General features: G+C 46.7%; 1 protein-coding gene across 1 annotated transcript in view; it reads left to right on the top strand.

The window, feature by feature from the left end:
• The window catches only part of SETX (senataxin), an 84500-nt gene that overhangs the window by 49757 nt on the left and 16836 nt on the right, over positions 1-17907 (top strand). Inside the window, exons 2-13 of the mRNA XM_032233223.1 lie at positions 512-731; positions 1492-1608; positions 3136-3307; positions 4462-4552; positions 5809-9627; positions 10164-10266; positions 11857-12030; positions 12644-12870; positions 13940-14107; positions 15465-15615; positions 16380-16481; positions 17442-17557. Of these exons, the coding sequence (XP_032089114.1) occupies positions 512-731; positions 1492-1608; positions 3136-3307; positions 4462-4552; positions 5809-9627; positions 10164-10266; positions 11857-12030; positions 12644-12870; positions 13940-14107; positions 15465-15615; positions 16380-16481; positions 17442-17557 (5460 nt within the window). The remainder of the gene's footprint in view (positions 1-511; positions 732-1491; positions 1609-3135; positions 3308-4461; positions 4553-5808; positions 9628-10163; positions 10267-11856; positions 12031-12643; positions 12871-13939; positions 14108-15464; positions 15616-16379; positions 16482-17441; positions 17558-17907) is intronic.

Here is a 17907-nt window from a genome sequence, read left to right as displayed (position 1 = left end):
TTAGAGTTTAAGATTCTGGCATTAGCAGTCAACGTTTAAAGAGGGAGCATTATATTTTTGCTGGTTGCTCTTGTAGAAAGAGGCGAAAAGAACATCGATTCTTGCTTTTGCAGTAGGCTACAATTTTAATTGACTTTTTAAATTTTAAAGCCCTTATTGACGAACAGAATAAGGACCTTGGATGTGTTTTATGCTGCATTTCATTCAGTGTCCAATAAACCACCCAGAGTAACCTTATCAGATCCATTTGATTAATAAATAAAATAAATTGGGGCGCACACGTAGTGCTTGGTTTAAAACCCATTCCTTTAATGACTGTTCAGTTACGACAGAGCCAAAAACAGTGGATTAAAACCAGACCTTGCACTTAACCATTGCAGCATCCCAAGTCATGTTGGGATTCAGTTGCTTGGCAACTGGCATGCATTTATGGCAGTTGCAGCCATCCCAAGAGTCATGTGATCTCCCTATGTATGTATGTAATCCGGAGGGGGGTGCTTCAAATCCATAGATACGCCGGTGGGCCATCCTGACTGCGAGGAACCTGGGCAAAGTCGACCGAGACGATTATTACGACATCCAAGAAGTGCTAATCTGTTTATTCAAAGTGGTAGAACTGGGCCTCTTTGAAAACCCCGATATCTACAGCTCATTGGGGGTTGAGAAAACCAGACTGGTCCTGTTGCCCCCCCACCTGTACGACACCAGCAATTACAAGAACTATTGGCTTGGTAAGGAGAGAGAATGGGGAGGTTATGAGAATTTGGCTTTAGCCTTTCTTTCTTTCTTTCTTTCTTTCTTCTCTGTCCCTCCCTTCTTTCTTTCTTCTTTCTTCCTCCCTCCCTCCCTTTCCCTCTTTCTCTTCCTTCCTTTTCCTCTTTCCCTCCTTCCTTCTTTCCTCCCTCCCTCTTTCTTTCTTTTTTTCTCTGTCCCTCCCTCTCTCCTTCTTTCTTCCTCCTTCTTCCCTTCCTTTCTCTCTCCCTTCCTTCCTTCTGTCCTTCCTTCCTTTCTTTCTTTTTGCCCCTCCCTCCTTCCTTCCTTCTTCCCTTCCTTCCTCTCTCTCCCTTCCTTCCTCCTTCCTTCCTTTTTCTTTCTCTGTTTCTCCCTCCTTCTTTCTTCCTCCCTTCCTTTCTCTCTCTTTCCCTTCCTTCCTTTCTTTTTCTTTCTCTGTCCCCCTTCCTTCCTTCCTTCCTTCCTTCCTTCTCTCTCTCTCTCTATCTCTCGTGTCTTTGTCTGTCTGTCTTTATTTCTCTTTGTTTCTCTGTCTCTGTCTGTGTCTTTCTATGCCTTTGTCTCTCTATCTCAGTCTGTGTGTGTGTCTGTCTCTGTCTGTCTGTCTCTGTTTCTCCCTCCCTGTCTCTCTCTCTCTCGTTCTCACTTCCCCTCCCTCCCTTCCCAAGGTCCCTTCCAGCTCTATTCTGAGCCTTGTGGATTGGCAAACCTTGCATGAAACGGCCAGTTACCGTCTGATTTCGGGCGGTTTCCATGCAGGTCTCTGTATGCTGCTCTCGGTGCTGGAGGAACAAGCAATGGACACGTTGCTGCTCGGGCCAGACAAGCAGAACTTCATGCAGTCCATCATGAATACCATGAGGAAGCAGACAGACGGTAATCCATGAATGGAACTTGGGAGGCTGGGATCAGAGGCCGAGCTTATTCCTTTAGGCCGAATGGTTCATTTTATAACAGGCAAGGTGTGGTCCTCAATTTAGAACCGCAGTTGAGCCTGGAATTACAGTTGTAAGCCAAGCTAGTTTTTAAGCATGTCACCGTCACATCTCCAACCTGATTTTCCAACATATTTGCAGCAGTCATTAAAGGAGTCACTATAGTTACATGAAGGGATGTGGTGGCTCAGTGGCTAAGATGCTGAGCTTGTCGATCATAAAGGTCGGCGGTTCGAATCCCTAGTGCCGCGTAACGGAGTGAGCTCCCGTTCCTTGTCCCAGCTTCTGCCAACCTAGCAGTTCGAAGGCATGTAAAAAATGCAAGTAGAAAAATAGGAACCTCCTTTGGTGGGAAGGGAACAGCGTTCTGTGCGCCTTCAGCGTTGAGTCATGCCGGCCACATGACCACGGAGACGTCTTCGGACAGCGCTGGCTATTCGGCTTTGAAACGGAGATGAGCACCGCCCCCTAGAGTCGGGAACAGCTAGCACAGATGTGCGAGAGGAACCTTTGCCTTTACCTATAGTTAAATGAGCCCATTGTTTGCAATGGGCAGGGTTTGGTGGTGGGTTTTTTTTGGGTTTTTTTGCCAGAAACATGATTGTGGGATGCTGCAAACCGTCATCAGTGCAGACCTAACACAATCGTGTGATACTGGGGTGTGTGCTGGGGGAATCCAGAACTTCAAATGTGGGTCAGGAGTCTTCCATAAGTTCAAATGCTGGCTATGTGACAGGTGGCTAAGCAAGGATTGGTGTAAAGACATCAACTTTGTACAGTTGCTAGCAAAGCATTTGGCCACTTATACTTCCTGGTTGAGCTTTTAAGTTGAATGCAGAGAAACAAAAGTGGTCAGAAATGTGTGAACCCCACATGCAAGAGTCTTAGGTCCTACAGGTAGTCCTCGGCTTGCGACCACAATTGAGCCCAAAATTTCTGTGGCTAAGCAAGGCAGCTGTTAAATGAATTTTGCCTCGTTTTATGAGCTTTCTCACCATGGTTGTTAAGTGAATCGCCGCAGTTGTTAAAAATAATAATCTTGGTTGTTAAGTGAATCTGGCTTTGGCCCGCCGACTTTGCTTCTCAGAACGTCACAAAGGGGGATGACGTGACACCACCAACCTGTTCCCAGGTCACTGCAACCGTCACATATATGAGACAGTTGCAAAGTGTCTTTTAATTTTGTTCATGGGACCATGGAGATGCTGCCATGAGAGTAACTCTGAAAAACGGTCGTAAGTCACCTTTTTCAGTGCCGTTGTAACTTTGAACGGTCATTAAATGAAAAGTTGTAAGTCAGGGACTACCTATACTCCACTGTACTCAAGACGTCGACTCTCTTAAGCCCAGCCTGCCGTATAAGTTGGGAATGCTCCATATGCATTGGCTTGTAGGACAAAACCAGGATTGGAAGTTCAGCAAAGAAGCCAGCATAATAATTATGTTTGCAAATTGTTTGCTGCTCCAGGTGAAATCCATGACCCCTTTTGGCCCGTCCTCCACTGTTTCATGGTGATCCTGGATAAATTGGGGTCCAAAGTGTGGGGCCAGTTGGTGGATCCCGTCCAGGCTTTCCAGACGATCATCAACAATGCGAGCTATAAGAAGGAAATAGAGAGCATTCGACAAAACTGCTCCAGGTCTGTGCCTATTACTTTATATACCGTATTTTTCAGAGTATAAGATGCTCTTAGCTTTTGGGGAGGAAAACAAGGGGGGGGGGGAAATATCTGCCTCTGCCTCCCAGCAATTTGCCTCCTTGCAGCAAACAGCACAGACGATATACACCGTTTGTGGTGTTACATTTCAGGCTTTCCTTGTACAGATGCTGTTTAAATTGATATGGCTTTCTGGAAGTATACGTTATTCTCTGCTATTTAAAAGGAGATACAATCGCACTGGGCCTCTTCAGATCAAGCATTTATTTTAAAAAGCTTCTTCATTTTGTTAAGCTGTCTAGAACAATAATAAAGCAGTCTTTAAAAAATAAGTCTCATAATTTGAACATTCTACAGGCATTTATAGTTATTGACTTACCTCCTTGCAGCAAACAGCCTGTTTAGCCTGATTAGCACGAGAAAAAAATCTGCCTCCCATCAATTTGCTGCCTTGCAGCAAACAGCCTGTTTCACACAAATTTTCACCTTCTTTTAGGGGGGTGGGGAATGTCTCACTCAGAGTTATGTTGTTTCCTTATCTCAAACAATTCTCAAGCAACTTTCTCCGTGGTCTTGTATGCTCACTGTCAAATGTTGCAAGCCTTTCTCTTCTCTAGCCATCTGGGTCCCACTCAAAACAATGTCATTTTGTTCTGAATCGAAAACAAACAATTCTGCCCTTGGTCCCTAAGCAGGAGAACGGTGAGTTGTAGTCCTACATTAGTCATGGAAGCCGATAGGGTGACTTTGGACCACCTCAGACCCAAAAGTCATTGGGGTGACTTTGGGCCAATCCCTAGGAGATGGTGAATTCTAGTTCCGCCTTTTGCCAACTGTATATATAACCTTGGACCAGTCACACACACCCATCCAACTCACCTCATAGGGTTGTCATTGTTGGGTATGCTGTGCCTGTGTTTGCTGCCTTGAATCATTTGTAAAATTAACACGGGCGGGAAATATATAAATTATAGATTTCCAATTGGCCAATGACCAGATCATCAGTGAATTCGAAGGTTTCAGAAAGGTGAGCGTAATTTTTCTTATTGTTCCTGGTTGTACACTGGGACGTAGAATTTAAAAATGATATGCTGCTTTTCTGCTTTCTTTGATTTTTCCCCCCCTTCCTTTTGCAGGACAAAATCAGAACCACCATCAGACTACGAGGATGTAGCAATTACCTGCAGCCAGATTGTATATAACTACAACCCAGAGAGGCCCCAAAAGGTAGAATCCAAACATCCTAAATGGTGGTATTTAGTTCAGTGCTTAGCAACCATTAGAAGTTATGACAAGTTTGCCGTGATTGAGAGACATGGCCCAGGAATGAGTGGAAGCCTTCACTGACTCTCTCAGACCTGTTGCCACTTAAACCTCTAAATAAAAGCGATCCTTGGCTCCATTTGTTGAGAAAGGTATACTTTTATTATATAATTTTGCCAGAACAGAGAATCTTGTGCCAAAAATTTCAGTTTTCCCCCCACTTAATTCCCTTCCATCCCTGATGCCCCCATGACCAATCAGGTTCAAATGTTTTCAAAATGGGCACTTCCAAGATAGGTTGGCATGCCATTGCCCTCTTCTCACAATCGGGTGACCTTGAAGCAGCTTCTTGAGGAGATAGTTACTTTCGCTTTCCCCCAAGTATTCCCTTTCTCACCTACCCTTCACAGAGTCGATGACACACTGTCACCGCATGGTTTACAGCTGACAGACTGCCTGGACCAGCGGTCACCAACTGGTGGTCCGTGAGAAAATGTTGGTGGTCTGCATAAAATTATTCACATTTTTTATATTACACTATATCAGGGGTCCTCAAACTACAGTTCCTGACACAGATATGTGCAATGAACGTTTGTGTTGCTGCAGAGAGTCTCCCCCTTCGGGGTCTTTTTTTGTGGGTCGGAGGGGGCAGAAATTTTAACTTGGGGTCTGATTTGGCCTCCCAGTGGGGGGCTTTGGGTGAAGGCTAGAGGGAAGAGCCGCTGGTGGCGAAGAGCCAGAGGGCCTCGTTCCAGTGGGACTGCATCATGGCCTGGAACTGGCTGACCATCTCAGTCCACTGAGCCTCCAGGTGCCTCTACCTGGCCTTGCTCTCCTGCAGGTCTTCCCTCTGCTTGGAAAGCCTCATAGTTCTAAGTGAGATGCTTCTGCTGAGCCTCCTTCTCGGTCAGATCCAATTTGAACTGAGCTGTTGTGCCAACTCTTTCTCATGGTGGCTGCTTAGCTACAAAACCTGCTCCTGTTGGAGCCCTAAGGAGCCTGGGCGGGGAGGCGAGGAGGGGCGAATAGAGGCCAGCGAGGTGCCCCTGGATATGAGTGACATCAAGTTGGCCACGCCCACCCAATCACATGGCTACCTAGCCACGCCCACCCACCCAATCATTAGGTCATATTAAGTTCTCCGCGGGATTTAATATTATGAATTTAGAAATTCCTGAGGTCCAAAAGGTTGGTGACCCTTGTTCTGGATTATATTTCAGGACTCAAGATCGAGGATTACTGCTTGCTTGGACTACTGCCCCAACTTTTATGAAGAAATGCAGACCCTGACCGACATGTTCCAGTACGACGTCGGGCGGGACATGCGTCTGCACCACAGCACTTTCCTCTGGTTCATTCCTTTCGCCCATTCTCTGATGGACCTCAAGGGGCTGGGTGTCGCCTACAGCATGGTGGTCATCCAGCACCTGTGTTCCGAAGTCAAGGAGGTCCTCCACCATGCCGTCCAGCCTTGCGACAAAGTGTCTCAGTTTTTCATCTGGATCCTCGTGACGGTGGTGGAGCTCAGCTGGAAGAAGAAATGCTTCAACACTTTGTGGGTCAGCTCTCAAAACTGGGTGGAGGTGGTGGTGACGTGCGCCGGGCTTCCAAGCATGGCGTTCGCTGAGAGGGACCTGGCCAGAAACGGACCCAGAAGCCTCACAAAAGTCCCCTCATGGGAACCGGAGTCTATACAGTCTGTTTGTATGAATTTGATCCGGGTTCTCCTAAAGGAAGGCTATCAAATGGGGCAAAAGGCCTCTCCATTCTTGGACGAGCTGAATTTGCTTCGACGTAGCCGCGAAGACTGGAAGCTGAGCCCCCAACAGGCGCGGGAATTACAGACTTCCTTGATTGAAATCATAAGAAGCCTCTGGACCAAGTCGTCGAGCGCTTCCTCCCATGGAGAGAGTCCGACCAACCTCTTCCGAGAACAAGGGAGGAAAAGCCCAGGATACCTTCCCCAAGAACACTCCATCTATCAATCGCCAAGAAACCAGGCCGAAGTTTTCCAGGAAGGAACCTTGTCCGAGAAAAAACGCAGCTTGGACGAGGAAGGCAAAGGAGCGGTTTGTGGAGAACAAAGCTGTCAGAGAAATTCGGAGTTCCAATCGACCAACATTAAGCAGGAACAAAAACATGAAGACCACATGTTGCATTCCACTTCAACAGGGGGCTCCACCCAGAACAGTTTCCACTCGACACTGGGGAACCAGAATAGCTTGCTAAACCAGAGCAGTTTTGACAAAGACTTCCAAAAGAAAGACACCGATGGGAAGGAAGAAAAGCCCAGAATTACCAGTTCTGCTCTGGAAGGAAAACAGATTCCAAAAATGATCGCCGAGAAAATTAAGTCGAACAAAGCGGACTTCACTTTGAAATTAAAACAGTTCGTGGAGAATAGGAAGAGGCTGTGGGGGCCGGAGAGCGAAAAGCAGCCGTCCATGAAGGAGGAAAAGCAGGATCATCTGGAAGGGACGACGAGAAGAACGTCCAGAGATGGGAGCAGCACATCTGGCGGCCTGCCCTGCAATCTGGCACCAAGTTCGGAGAACAGCTTCCACGCCGAAATCCTTTCCATAAAGAAGGAACCCAGAGACAGTTTGGCCGAGTTTAAGAGCTGTTGGAAAAGTGGGGAAGAATCAGAAGAAAGTAGCACAGATGATGATCTGAACGTCCCCTTGATGGAGATTAGGAAGGAGCTGGTGAGAAAGAAATTGATGGCCCAAGCGACGGAGCCCGAAGTAGACAGAGAGGGTAAATTGCATTCAGTGGCTCGTCAAGAAAGTACCTTGACTTACCAGAATCCTATTCAGAGGAAAGTTCAAGGGGCGTTGAGGTCTCTCTCTGAGAGCGAAAGTCACATGTTGTCCTCTGAAGCAGGTGGACCTTCGAACCAGGATATCATCATCATCATTTCGGACACATCTTCTGACGAAGAAGAGAACAAAGTGAACTTGAGCCGTAGGAGCCAAGAAGAAGAAGACGGGAGCGGGTCCCGTCAGAAGGACCCCGAGCCCAACGAGCAAGAGGTCATAACCGTGTCCAGTTCTCCTTTCATGTACGGGGAATGTGAATCCCAGTGCTTTGAGTTTGAAACCGAAGACGAGGTCTACTCCGCTTGGCAAGATGACAGCCAGTTGGACAAGGCGGTAGAGGCGGATGTTTTTTCAGGGAAGACGGCTGGCGGGTCCGCCTCATCTCACTTGGAGTTGGCGGGGTGCCGTAGCGAGCAGGATGATGATACAGAAGGCCTTGGGGATGATGTTCTCGAAAAAGCCGCAAAAGAAATGGAACAGCAGGTGAAAGCTGGTAAAACCAAACCGAAACTTCCCGTCCAGGATGATGAGGGGAATGTCGGAGAGGGAAGCACCACTGTTTGTTCAAAGGATTTCACAGCCACGCACGATGATGGTCGGGACCCTCCCGGACAGAGTCCAGATTCCCCTACGCCACCCTCGCCCTCAACATCTGCTGGACCTTTGACCCCATCTCTGAAATCGACTCCCGCACCAAGGAAGAGCTTGGTCAAATCCAAGTCGCTCAATACCGCTCCACAGAGTCCTGAGGAAAGAAGGCCCGTGGCCAAAAAAAAGTCAGCCCAGGCCACGCCATCTGGATCGACTCGCCCTTTCGTGGTCCCTCCCGACAAGGTCCACCAATTTCCCGAGCCAACGTCCACCGTCGAAAAGCTGGGCCTGAAGAAGAAACCCCGCAGAGCCGCAGAGCTCTCCCAGCGTTCCCACGATGTCCTCGCCCAGTTGCGCAGCTATGGGAAAAGCGCTGGGCAGCTTCCCCAGAAGAAGGCCAAGCTGATTGAACCTCGGCGGATGGTTGTCCGGAGCAAATCTCTGTTGGCCAGCCAAGAACGCCAGTTCTTCAGACAGTCAAGATCCGAGAAGAGAGAGAAAGGGAAGGACCTTCCCAGAGCCAAGAAGACTTCCCCCAAGCCACCCGTGGACACTTCTGGCAAGAAGAAGGTGGACAATCTAAAAGGAAAGCCAAGCCAGCCCAGCCATTCTTCTCACCCCCTGAAGAAATTTCTGCCACAGCATTCAGGAGAGGATGATGGGTCCCACTCTGCAGCTGTGGAGAGAGAAGAGGCTCTTCCACCATCAAGGCAGGAGACTGTCGAGCCTGATTCAGATGTTCCAGGGTGTTTCACCTCTGCTCCAGGGAGTGCCTGCTCTTCAAGTGAAGTTGGTGGGGTCAACTCGGCTTCTTCCAAGAACCTGAGTGAGGATGCGCCTGGCTTGAAGAAGGATCTTGACCCAGGGGAAAATGAGGACGACTTGTTCCTAACCCAGAGAGATCTGGTGGACATGGAGCTTTGCTCCCAAATGGAAAGCAGCAGTTGCCCAGAAGGCTTAGATGTCCACCCAACCTTGCAGAATCCACCTCAGGCCGTTGAGAAGTGCAGGCATCTTGGATGCCCTCTAAAGGCGGGAGGAGCAGGTCCCTTCTGCCGAGGTCATTCTCTGCCTAACCCTCTGGACCACGTCTTTGCCAAGCCATGCGTGCTGCCCAAGCCTTCCACCAAGAAAATCTTCACTTCCAGTGCTTCTTCGCGGATTGCCAGCCTCTCCAAAGACCTCGAGACCAGCGCTACGCATGCCCCCCCGGCCAAGGCCAAACCCCACCCCACCCTCTTTGCTGCCTCGAAGGCAGATGACGTGAGGGCCAAACTGACTCTGGCCAACCTCCTTTGCCCTCGGAATGGGAACAACGTCTCCGCACAGCCCCACAGCATCCCAAGCATCCACGACGTGGGTAGAGCCAACATGATGCCTGTTCCACGTGCTGACACCGGTCGGGAAGCGCACCCATCCTTTGTCCGAGTCAACCAGCCTAGAGACCATAGCGTTTTCACCAAAGAAATCCTGAAGTGGAGTTACGACATGTTTGTTAACTTCAAGGAGTTTGGTCCACCAAACCATCTCTTGCAGGCACTCGTTATTTCTGTCCCGGTCAAGTTTCAGAACTACGATGACTATTTCAAGATCTTCTTCCCTTTGATGATGCTCAACGCCTTTGAAGAGGTAAGCGGCCATTCCGATGTCTAAAATGTCTATGGAGATTCTCAATCCTCGGGGTCGTGGTTGTCCCAAAGGGCAACTGGACTTTTCTTGAGGAGCTGCGGCTCATGTTTACAACGGCTGCAGTGTCCCAGGGGTCACGCAATCTCCCTTTTGCGACCTGATAAGGAAAGTCCATGGGTGGAGCCAGATTTGCTTCCCAGCCATGTGATTAAATGAACAACTGCAGCTATTTTCCAGGAAGGTTGCAAAAAGGGAGCTAAACTCACTTTAACACCTTGTCTTGCTTAGCAACTGAAATTTGGTGCTCAAATGCGACTGTAAGTTCAAGGACTGTATGCATTTTAAGTATCGGCATGCATGTGTCCTTCTGGAGGGGAGGGACTGTCTTTAGAAGCGTGGATGCTAGGAGAAATAATAAGTGTTTCCATGCCAGAGCCAAATACGGTGTCACAGATGCGACGAGGACCTATCCACAAATGATAACGTTAAACCAATGTGGGTTTCTCCTCCCCCTTCCCCCCCCCCCTCATTTCCAGGTCGCGTGTGAATGGCTGGAGAATCTCAAGCTGAAAGAGTCGAAGCCTTTTCATTTGACTTTACTGAATTTCAACATGGACTTAAACAAAGCCGATTTCACAGGTCAGGAAACAAAAGATGAGAGCTAAAGAGATAAAGACAAATAACAGCTTGTGACACCCCCCCCCCAATTGAGCCCAGAATTGATGTCGCTAAGTGAGAAATTTGATTGGAGGGGGAATCCGAATGGTTAGCAAAACTACCTTAAATAAAATTGAACAGATAAGCGCTCTTAAACGTCTCAACTTTAGGACACAAGAGGTGTCTTGTAATCTAAAGAAGCGCTCATTAACTGGGGGTCCAAGATAAAATTTTGGTGGCCCACAGAAAAATTATTTGCATTTTTTATATTGCACTAAATCTGGGGTCCTCAAACTACGCCCCCTGGGACGCATATGTGCAATGAACGCTTATGTTGCTGCAGAGTCTCCCCCTTCGGGGTCTTTTTGTGAGGGTGGGAGGGGGGCAGAAATTCCGACTTGGGGTCTGCTTCGGCCTCCTGGTGGGGGGCTTTGGGCAAAGGCTGGAGGAAAGAGCCGCTGGTGGCGAAGAGCTGGAGGGCCTCGTTCCAGTGGGACTGCATCATGGCCTGGAACTGGCTGACCATCTCAGCCTGGCCTTGCACTCCCGCAGGTTTTCCCTCTGCTTGGAGAGCCCAAGCTCCTAGTCCTCAGTGAGGTGCTTCCACTGAGCCTCCTTCTCAGTCAGATCCAATTTGAACTGAGCTGTTTTGCCAACTCTTTCTCCTGGGGGCTGCTTAGCTCCAGCAACTGCTTCCTGTTTGGGGTCCTAAGGAGCCCAGGTGGGCAGGTGAGGAGTGGCTGGGAGGGGAGGGGCGAGTAGAGGCCAGTGTGGTGCCCCTCAACGTGAGTGACATCAAGCTGGCCATGCCCACCCAGTCACATGACCATCTGGTCACACCCATCCAGCTGGTCATTATGCAGATCATATTAGTGGTCCGCGGGATTTAAAATTTTGAATTTAGAAGTCCCTGAGGTCCAAAAGGTTGGTAACCCCTGGTCTGGATTAAGTGGCCAAAATCTTTGAGTTTCCTCTTCAGGATCTGGCCTAAAGAGCAGCCAGGGTTGATCTCCTCTAGGACTGACCGTTGGATGGCTTTGCAGTCCAAGGGACTTGCTGGAGTCTTCTCCAGCACCTGAGTTCAAAGGCCTCCATTCTTTGGCGCTCAGCCTTCCTTATGGTCCAACTTTCACAGCCACCTATTGCAACTGGGAAAACCATTGCCTTGACTAGACGCACTTGTGTTGGCAGTGGGATATCTCTGCTTCTTAGGATGCAGCCTAGTTTTGCCATAGCTTTCCTCCCCAGGAGCAAGCTTCTTTTCCTTTCTTGGCTGCAGTCCCCATCTGCCGTGCTCTTGGAGCCCAGGAAAATAAAATCTGTCACTTCCTCCATTTCTTCCCCATCTATTTACCAGGAATTGAGTGGGCCGGATGCCATGATCTTAGGTTTCTTAGTCATTCACTTGACCACAATGGTGAGAAAGGCCACAAAAAGGGGCATTAACTCACTTTGCAACTTGTTCTGCTTAGCCACGGAAATGTTGGAAGCTCAATTGTGGTCCTAATTTGAGGACTGCCTATAGAACTGGGTGATCATCCTGTGTTTGTCTTCTCTCCACCCCACCCCCAGCTAATATTTCCCAGCATGAAATAGCAAATCAGCAATATCCCAAGGAAGATGATTTGGTTTTCCTAATGGTATCTGAGAAACGGTTCTACTATGATGAACGAGACGGGGAGAACCGTGTCGTCCGGCATGTGGGTTTCGTGACTCATTTTTCTCAGCCTTCCATCCATAATACTAGTAAGTATTTCTGGGTTGTTGATTTGAGGAACTTTTTTTTTTGATGTCATGAAAAGTCTATTCTATCAGCGGTCCAAAGAATTGTAATTTATTTCTTTATATCCCAGTTTTATGACGTATAACTCCAGGTGTGGCCGACATCCCTAGTTCTTCTTTCTCTCCACCCCTAAAAAAAAAGCCTCCTTCAAAGATCAAACCACGACTGTGTTCCTAATGTTGACAAGGTCTGACTTAAAGTGCTTGGAAAATCAAACCATGATTTTTGTCCTAACTTTGATGAGTTCTGGTTAAGCCCTTTGAAAAATCAAACCATGATTTGTGTCCTAACTTTCACAAGTTCTGATTAAGCGCTTGGAAGATCAAACCATGATTTGTGTTCTAATATTGACAAACACTGATGAAGCGCTTGGAGGATCAAACCATGATTTGTGTTCTAATATTGACGAGTTCTAAGCACTTGGAAAAATGAAACCATGATTTGTGTCCTAACACTGACAAATTCCAATTAAGCGCTTGGAAGATCAAACCATGATTTGTGTCCTAACGTCGACGATTTCTGCCTAAGCGTGATGCCTGAACAAATCATCTTTGTTGGTCTGTTTTCCCAAAACAGAAAAGAAGGAGCAACAGGTCACCTGTCACCTCTCCATCCAGACTCAAGGAAATCTCTCGCGCATCGAGAAAGAGGTGAAGTGCATGGTGGTCAGCTCCTTGGCGACAACCCACCGGAGGTTTCAGGCCCTCTTGATGCTGAATCGCAGCCTGTTAGCCATGCCCATCCTGTCTCCAAGCGCCCCCTACTTCTCCCCGAGAGATTTGAACACCGAGTCTGAGAAATCGGTAAGAATGTGAATGGCTGTTCACCGAATAAGAGAATAACGGAATGGGAAAGGCCTTAGAGGTCTTCTAGTCTAACCCCCTCTTCAGGCAAGAAATCTTTAAGACAAATGGCTGTCCAACATCATCTTAAAAACTTCCAGTGTTGGAGCATTCACAACTTCTGGAGGCCAGCTGTTCCACTGATTAATTGTTCTCACTGTCAGGAAATTTCTCCTTAGTTCTAAGTGGCTTCTCTCCTTGATTAGTTTCCACCCATTGCTTCTTCTCCTGCCCTCAGATGCTTTGGAGAATAGTTTGACTCCCTCTTCTTTGGGGCAGCCCCTGAGATATTGGAAGACTGCTATCCTGTCTCCCCTAGTCCTTCTTTTCATCAGGCTAAACATACCCAATTCCTGCAACCGTTCTTCCTATGTTTTAACCTCTAATCCCCTCATCATCTTTGTTGCTCTTCTCTGCACTCTTTCTAGAGCTGTGATGGTGAATCTTTTCGGCACCAAGTGCCGAAAAGGTTGCATGGAAATGTCACATGCAAGTCCGTTTGTTGAGGCTGCGCTGTGGAAAAGCCGAATTTCTGAGTTCTAGCGCGCATGCACAGGCTGGTTTTCGGCACATGCGAAGGAATCACGCTCCGGAAAAGCCAAACTTCCCAATTTTGGCACGCATGCAATCAGCTGGCCAGCGCACATGCAAGCACTGGTTTTTGGCACTGCCACGTACACGGAGATCGTCATGCGCGCATGCGCACAAAAAACCCGGAAGACAAATAGGCGAGGCTCCCCATGCCGGGTGACATGGCTTCGTGTGCCACTTTAGCCACCATCATGGTTCTAGAGTTTCAACAACTTTTTTTTTATATCGTGGTATGAACCATTAAGCCCTAGCTTTCTCTTCTCATAATCTATGGCTTACATGAAATAAGACACACATTTCCCAAACTTGACTTCTCCTGCCATTTGGAGAAAGGAGGGATTTGGACCTGGGTGTGTGGGGGGAGAAGACATCATGGAGATGGAGAGTGTCTTCTGATGTCCTGTTACGATTCTGTTCCTCCTCCCTATTCCCTCCCCAGCTTCCTTACATGAAGGACTTCAATGAAGGGCAGAGGCGAGCTATTGAAAGTGCTTACGCCATGATAACCCAGCATCCATCTTTGCCCAAGGTCTGCTTAATCCATGGACCACCTGGGACGGGAAAGTCGAAGGTGATCGTTGGACTTCTCCACCGCATCCTTGGTGAGGTAGGCTGTGGGGGACCCCTTTGAAGGTTCTGATGGTCAATTTGAGGTGAGCTGAGGGTGGTGCAGGGGATGACCGGGCTGAGCCCGAAGGAGGAGTCAAACATCTCATAAGTCGCCCACAAGAGTTCTTAAATCCAGTCTGTCTTGAATGCCTTTCTTATCTCCCGCTCATTTCCCTTAACTGTTAGTTGGTCAGATTCTTGTAGGGACCTCAAGCTTGCAATACATCTTTATACTCATTTGAAGCGCACTGAATCTTGGACGCTCGGTAGTTGGTTCATATTTGATGGTTGCAGTGTCCCAGGGGTGGGGTGGGGATGGGGTTGTCACGTGGCCCTTTTTGCGACCTTCTGACATGGAGAAGCCAGATTCACTTAAGGACGGTGGTGTGATTCACTTAACAAATATGGCAACAAAAGGTCGTAAAACGGGCCCGAACTCAGCTAACAAATTTCTCACTGGGCCACATAAATTCCGGGCTCAATTGTGGTTGTACATTGAGGACTTGCCCGTATGGATATACCCATAGGTTCCTTGGCATCGGTGCTCGAGTGGTTTGCCATTGCCTTCCTCCCAACGCAAATATTTGAAAGAGTTTTATGATTTCTTACGTTTAATATTCCAAAGCCAAGACCGTCGCGTGTCATTTTTTTAAAAACAATTTTTATTTGTTTTTGAACAAGGACAAACAAACATAAAAACAAAAAAAAACCATCTTCCATTACAAATTGTAGAAAGTGTGTCAGTTGGTTACAGTATTTCCATGCATCTCTTCCATAGTCACCACCTGCTTTTCATACCAAATAACATATTTTAAATTCACCTATATTCATGTATATCACAATTATTATATCTCAATTTGACTTAATTTGACTATAATTGTTTTTACGTCCTTTTATATATTCATAAATCTAGATATAGGATTATATGATAACATTCCATTAAATCATCCTAAAATCATCCAATCGCAATACATCTTTATAACGTATTCTACATAAAGCTTTTAAACCTCCTCTCATAATCTCCATATATGTTTTATGTAAAATTTCATATTATCAAACTGATATATCTATATTTATTGTTATAATTATTAATCATTATTTAACTATAGCTATTGTCGCTTCACTTTATACATACTACTAGTAAACTAAATTTAGCTTAATTTTTATTATACATTTACATTTGCATCTACCTATCCCTCCAGCAACAGTACGGTCTTATATCTCCTGCCATTTGAAGCATTAATGTTCTAGTTACTTTCTTAATAAATCTTGTATAAACCTCCCTTGGCAGCTGTTCCTTTCGTATCTCACAAAAGCTCGAAACCCAACATCTGTGTCTCGTTTTTAATCTCCAGAGACCAGGAAAGGAGAATTCCGTCCAGAGACTGAACGCCAAGATCAAGACGAACCGCGTGTTGGTTTGTGCACCTTCCAACGCAGCCATCGATAACCTCATGAAAAAAATAATTTTGGAATTCAAAGCACTCCGGGAGAAAAACGCTTTAGGTATGATCGGGGCTCACCTCTCTTCCCCCCCCTCCCCCCCATTTTAATTTGAATTATTTGTGGTCATTGTCGTGGGAGACAGTAGGAGAAGTCGCACAAGGCTTAAGGCATTGAAACAACCCTATGCGTTATGCCATTTGTCATGCAGGTAGACCTTGACTTAACAATGGTTTGTTTAGTGACTATTCAAAGTTATGATGGCAGTAAAAAAAAGTTATGGCCCTTTTTCCATACTTAAGACATCAGCCCCGGTGAAGTGAACAAAATGAACGCAACTAGAAGTTCAGTCCTGACCGGATCAAGGTTGATTTGGCTTTCCATCCTTCCGAGGTCGGTAAAGAAGGATCCAGATTGACTGGGGGCAAGAGGCTGACTCTATAAACCGCTTAGAGAGGGCTGTAAAGCATTATGAAGTGGTATATAAGTCTAAGAGCTATTGATCTTCCTTCCTTCCCTCCCTCCCTCCCCCCCTTCTTTCTTCCTTCCCTCCCTCAGACTTCCATTCTTCAGAGGTGGGTAAAATGAGGACCCAGATTTTTGAGGGCAAGAGGCTGACTCTATAAACCATTTAGAGAGGGCTGTAAACGCACTGAAGCGGTATATAAGTCTAAGGACTATTGCTATTCCTTCCTTCCTTCCTTCCTTCCTTCCTTCCTTCCTTCTTTATTAGAATACAATGCTATTGCAATTTAACATAGGATTTTGGTGTCTGCTAACTCTTGTCTTGAGAAATAACACAACTCTTGCCTTTTTGTCACCTCTAGGGAATTGTGGTGACATCAACTTGGTCCGTCTAGGACAACAGAAATCGATCAACAGCGAAGTCCGGAAATTCAGCTTGGATGATCAGATTGATCGCAAGATCAGTGAGTGTGAAATTGTGTTGACTGTTTTTCTTCAAGCTCCTTTCTTGGGTTAGGAATTGGATGGTGCCGGGTGTCTATTTTGGCAGCCCTGTTTATTTATTTATTATTATTTCCTCCTCACGGCTGAGGGACAAAGGATAACTTAAATCTTAATGTAGCATCGGAAAAGCAGAGCAATGTTTGTCAGAATATAATACTCAACCAAATGGAATCTACTATTTAGAAATATCCCCGCAAACCATTTAGAGACCCAGAAAAAGGATCTTAAATCCTTCAATCTAAATCAGAATATTCCAGAGGGAACAGGAAGAATAGAAGTAAGTAAAACTATTAAAAAGGAAAGATCCCTTACCCTTAACAGGAGAGAAGGGGAGAAAAGCAGGAACTGATAAATTTAGGAATAAAGATATGGATGAATTGGAAACCAGATTTGCATGTAAAACTTGGCTCGGCTCTTGAATGCAGGTGGTCCTCGATTTACGACAGTTCATTTAGCGACCATTCAAAATTAGGACCCCCACCCAAAAAAATTGACTTAGGACTGTTTTTCACACATACAACCGTTGCAGCATCCCCATAGTCATGTGATCAAAATTCAGAAGCTTGGCAACTGGCACGTACTTACGACGGCTGCAGCGTCCCGGGGCGGTCACATGGTCTCCCTTTGTGACCTTCTGCCAAACCGAGTCAGTGGGGAAGCCTGATTCCCTTAACAACTGTGTTACTAGCTGCAGTGATTCACTTAGCAACTTTGCCAAGAAAGGTCGTGAAACGGGGCAAAAGTCACTTAACAAAACATTTCACTTAGCAACATAAATTTTGTGTGTTTGTGTGTGTGTATATAAACTGCGCTTCAAATGATCTGAGTTTGAACCAGATTCTGGACCGAGTGAACCAGATCTTTGGTCTGGTTTGGAAAACCGGATGTCCGAAAGCCGACCTCCCTGTTTGATTCTGTAGATAAGGCCATGCTCGGTAAACATCAAGACCTCCAAAAAAAGAAGGAAGATTTAGATCGGCAGTTGGACGCGCTTTCTCGTCTGCGGGCCATCGACAGAAGCGAGAAGGGGGAGAAGGTAACCACACCAGATCCCAGATGGAAAAGTTAGTTTTGGGATCATTGTGGCAGTAAATGAGTGGGGGCTTCTGATTCCACCAACAGTCTCTTGGGAGAAACAACCCCCCACTAAACCACTGAAACAGAGTTAGTTGGTTGTTGGAATTAGTCTGGGGAAGAGATTTGGACGGTAAACATGGCAGGCTCTTATTAGGCTAGTGAAAATAGTATTTTGGGAAGAGCTTCAGAAATTTCAGATAGACCTCGTCATTTCTACGTCTTTCCCCTAAAAAAGCCAACATCTGTGGGCTTTTTGATGCCCTCTGAGCTTGGTGGTTTTCTTGCAGATGTTTCATGACCCAGCTAGGC

Source organism: Thamnophis elegans, chromosome 16 (genome assembly GCF_009769535.1).
Source record: "Thamnophis elegans isolate rThaEle1 chromosome 16, rThaEle1.pri, whole genome shotgun sequence".
Lineage (NCBI taxonomy): Eukaryota > Metazoa > Chordata > Lepidosauria > Squamata > Colubridae > Thamnophis > Thamnophis elegans.
Note: the sequence above shows the minus strand (reverse complement) of the source record. Positions and strands in the feature narration are given on the sequence as shown.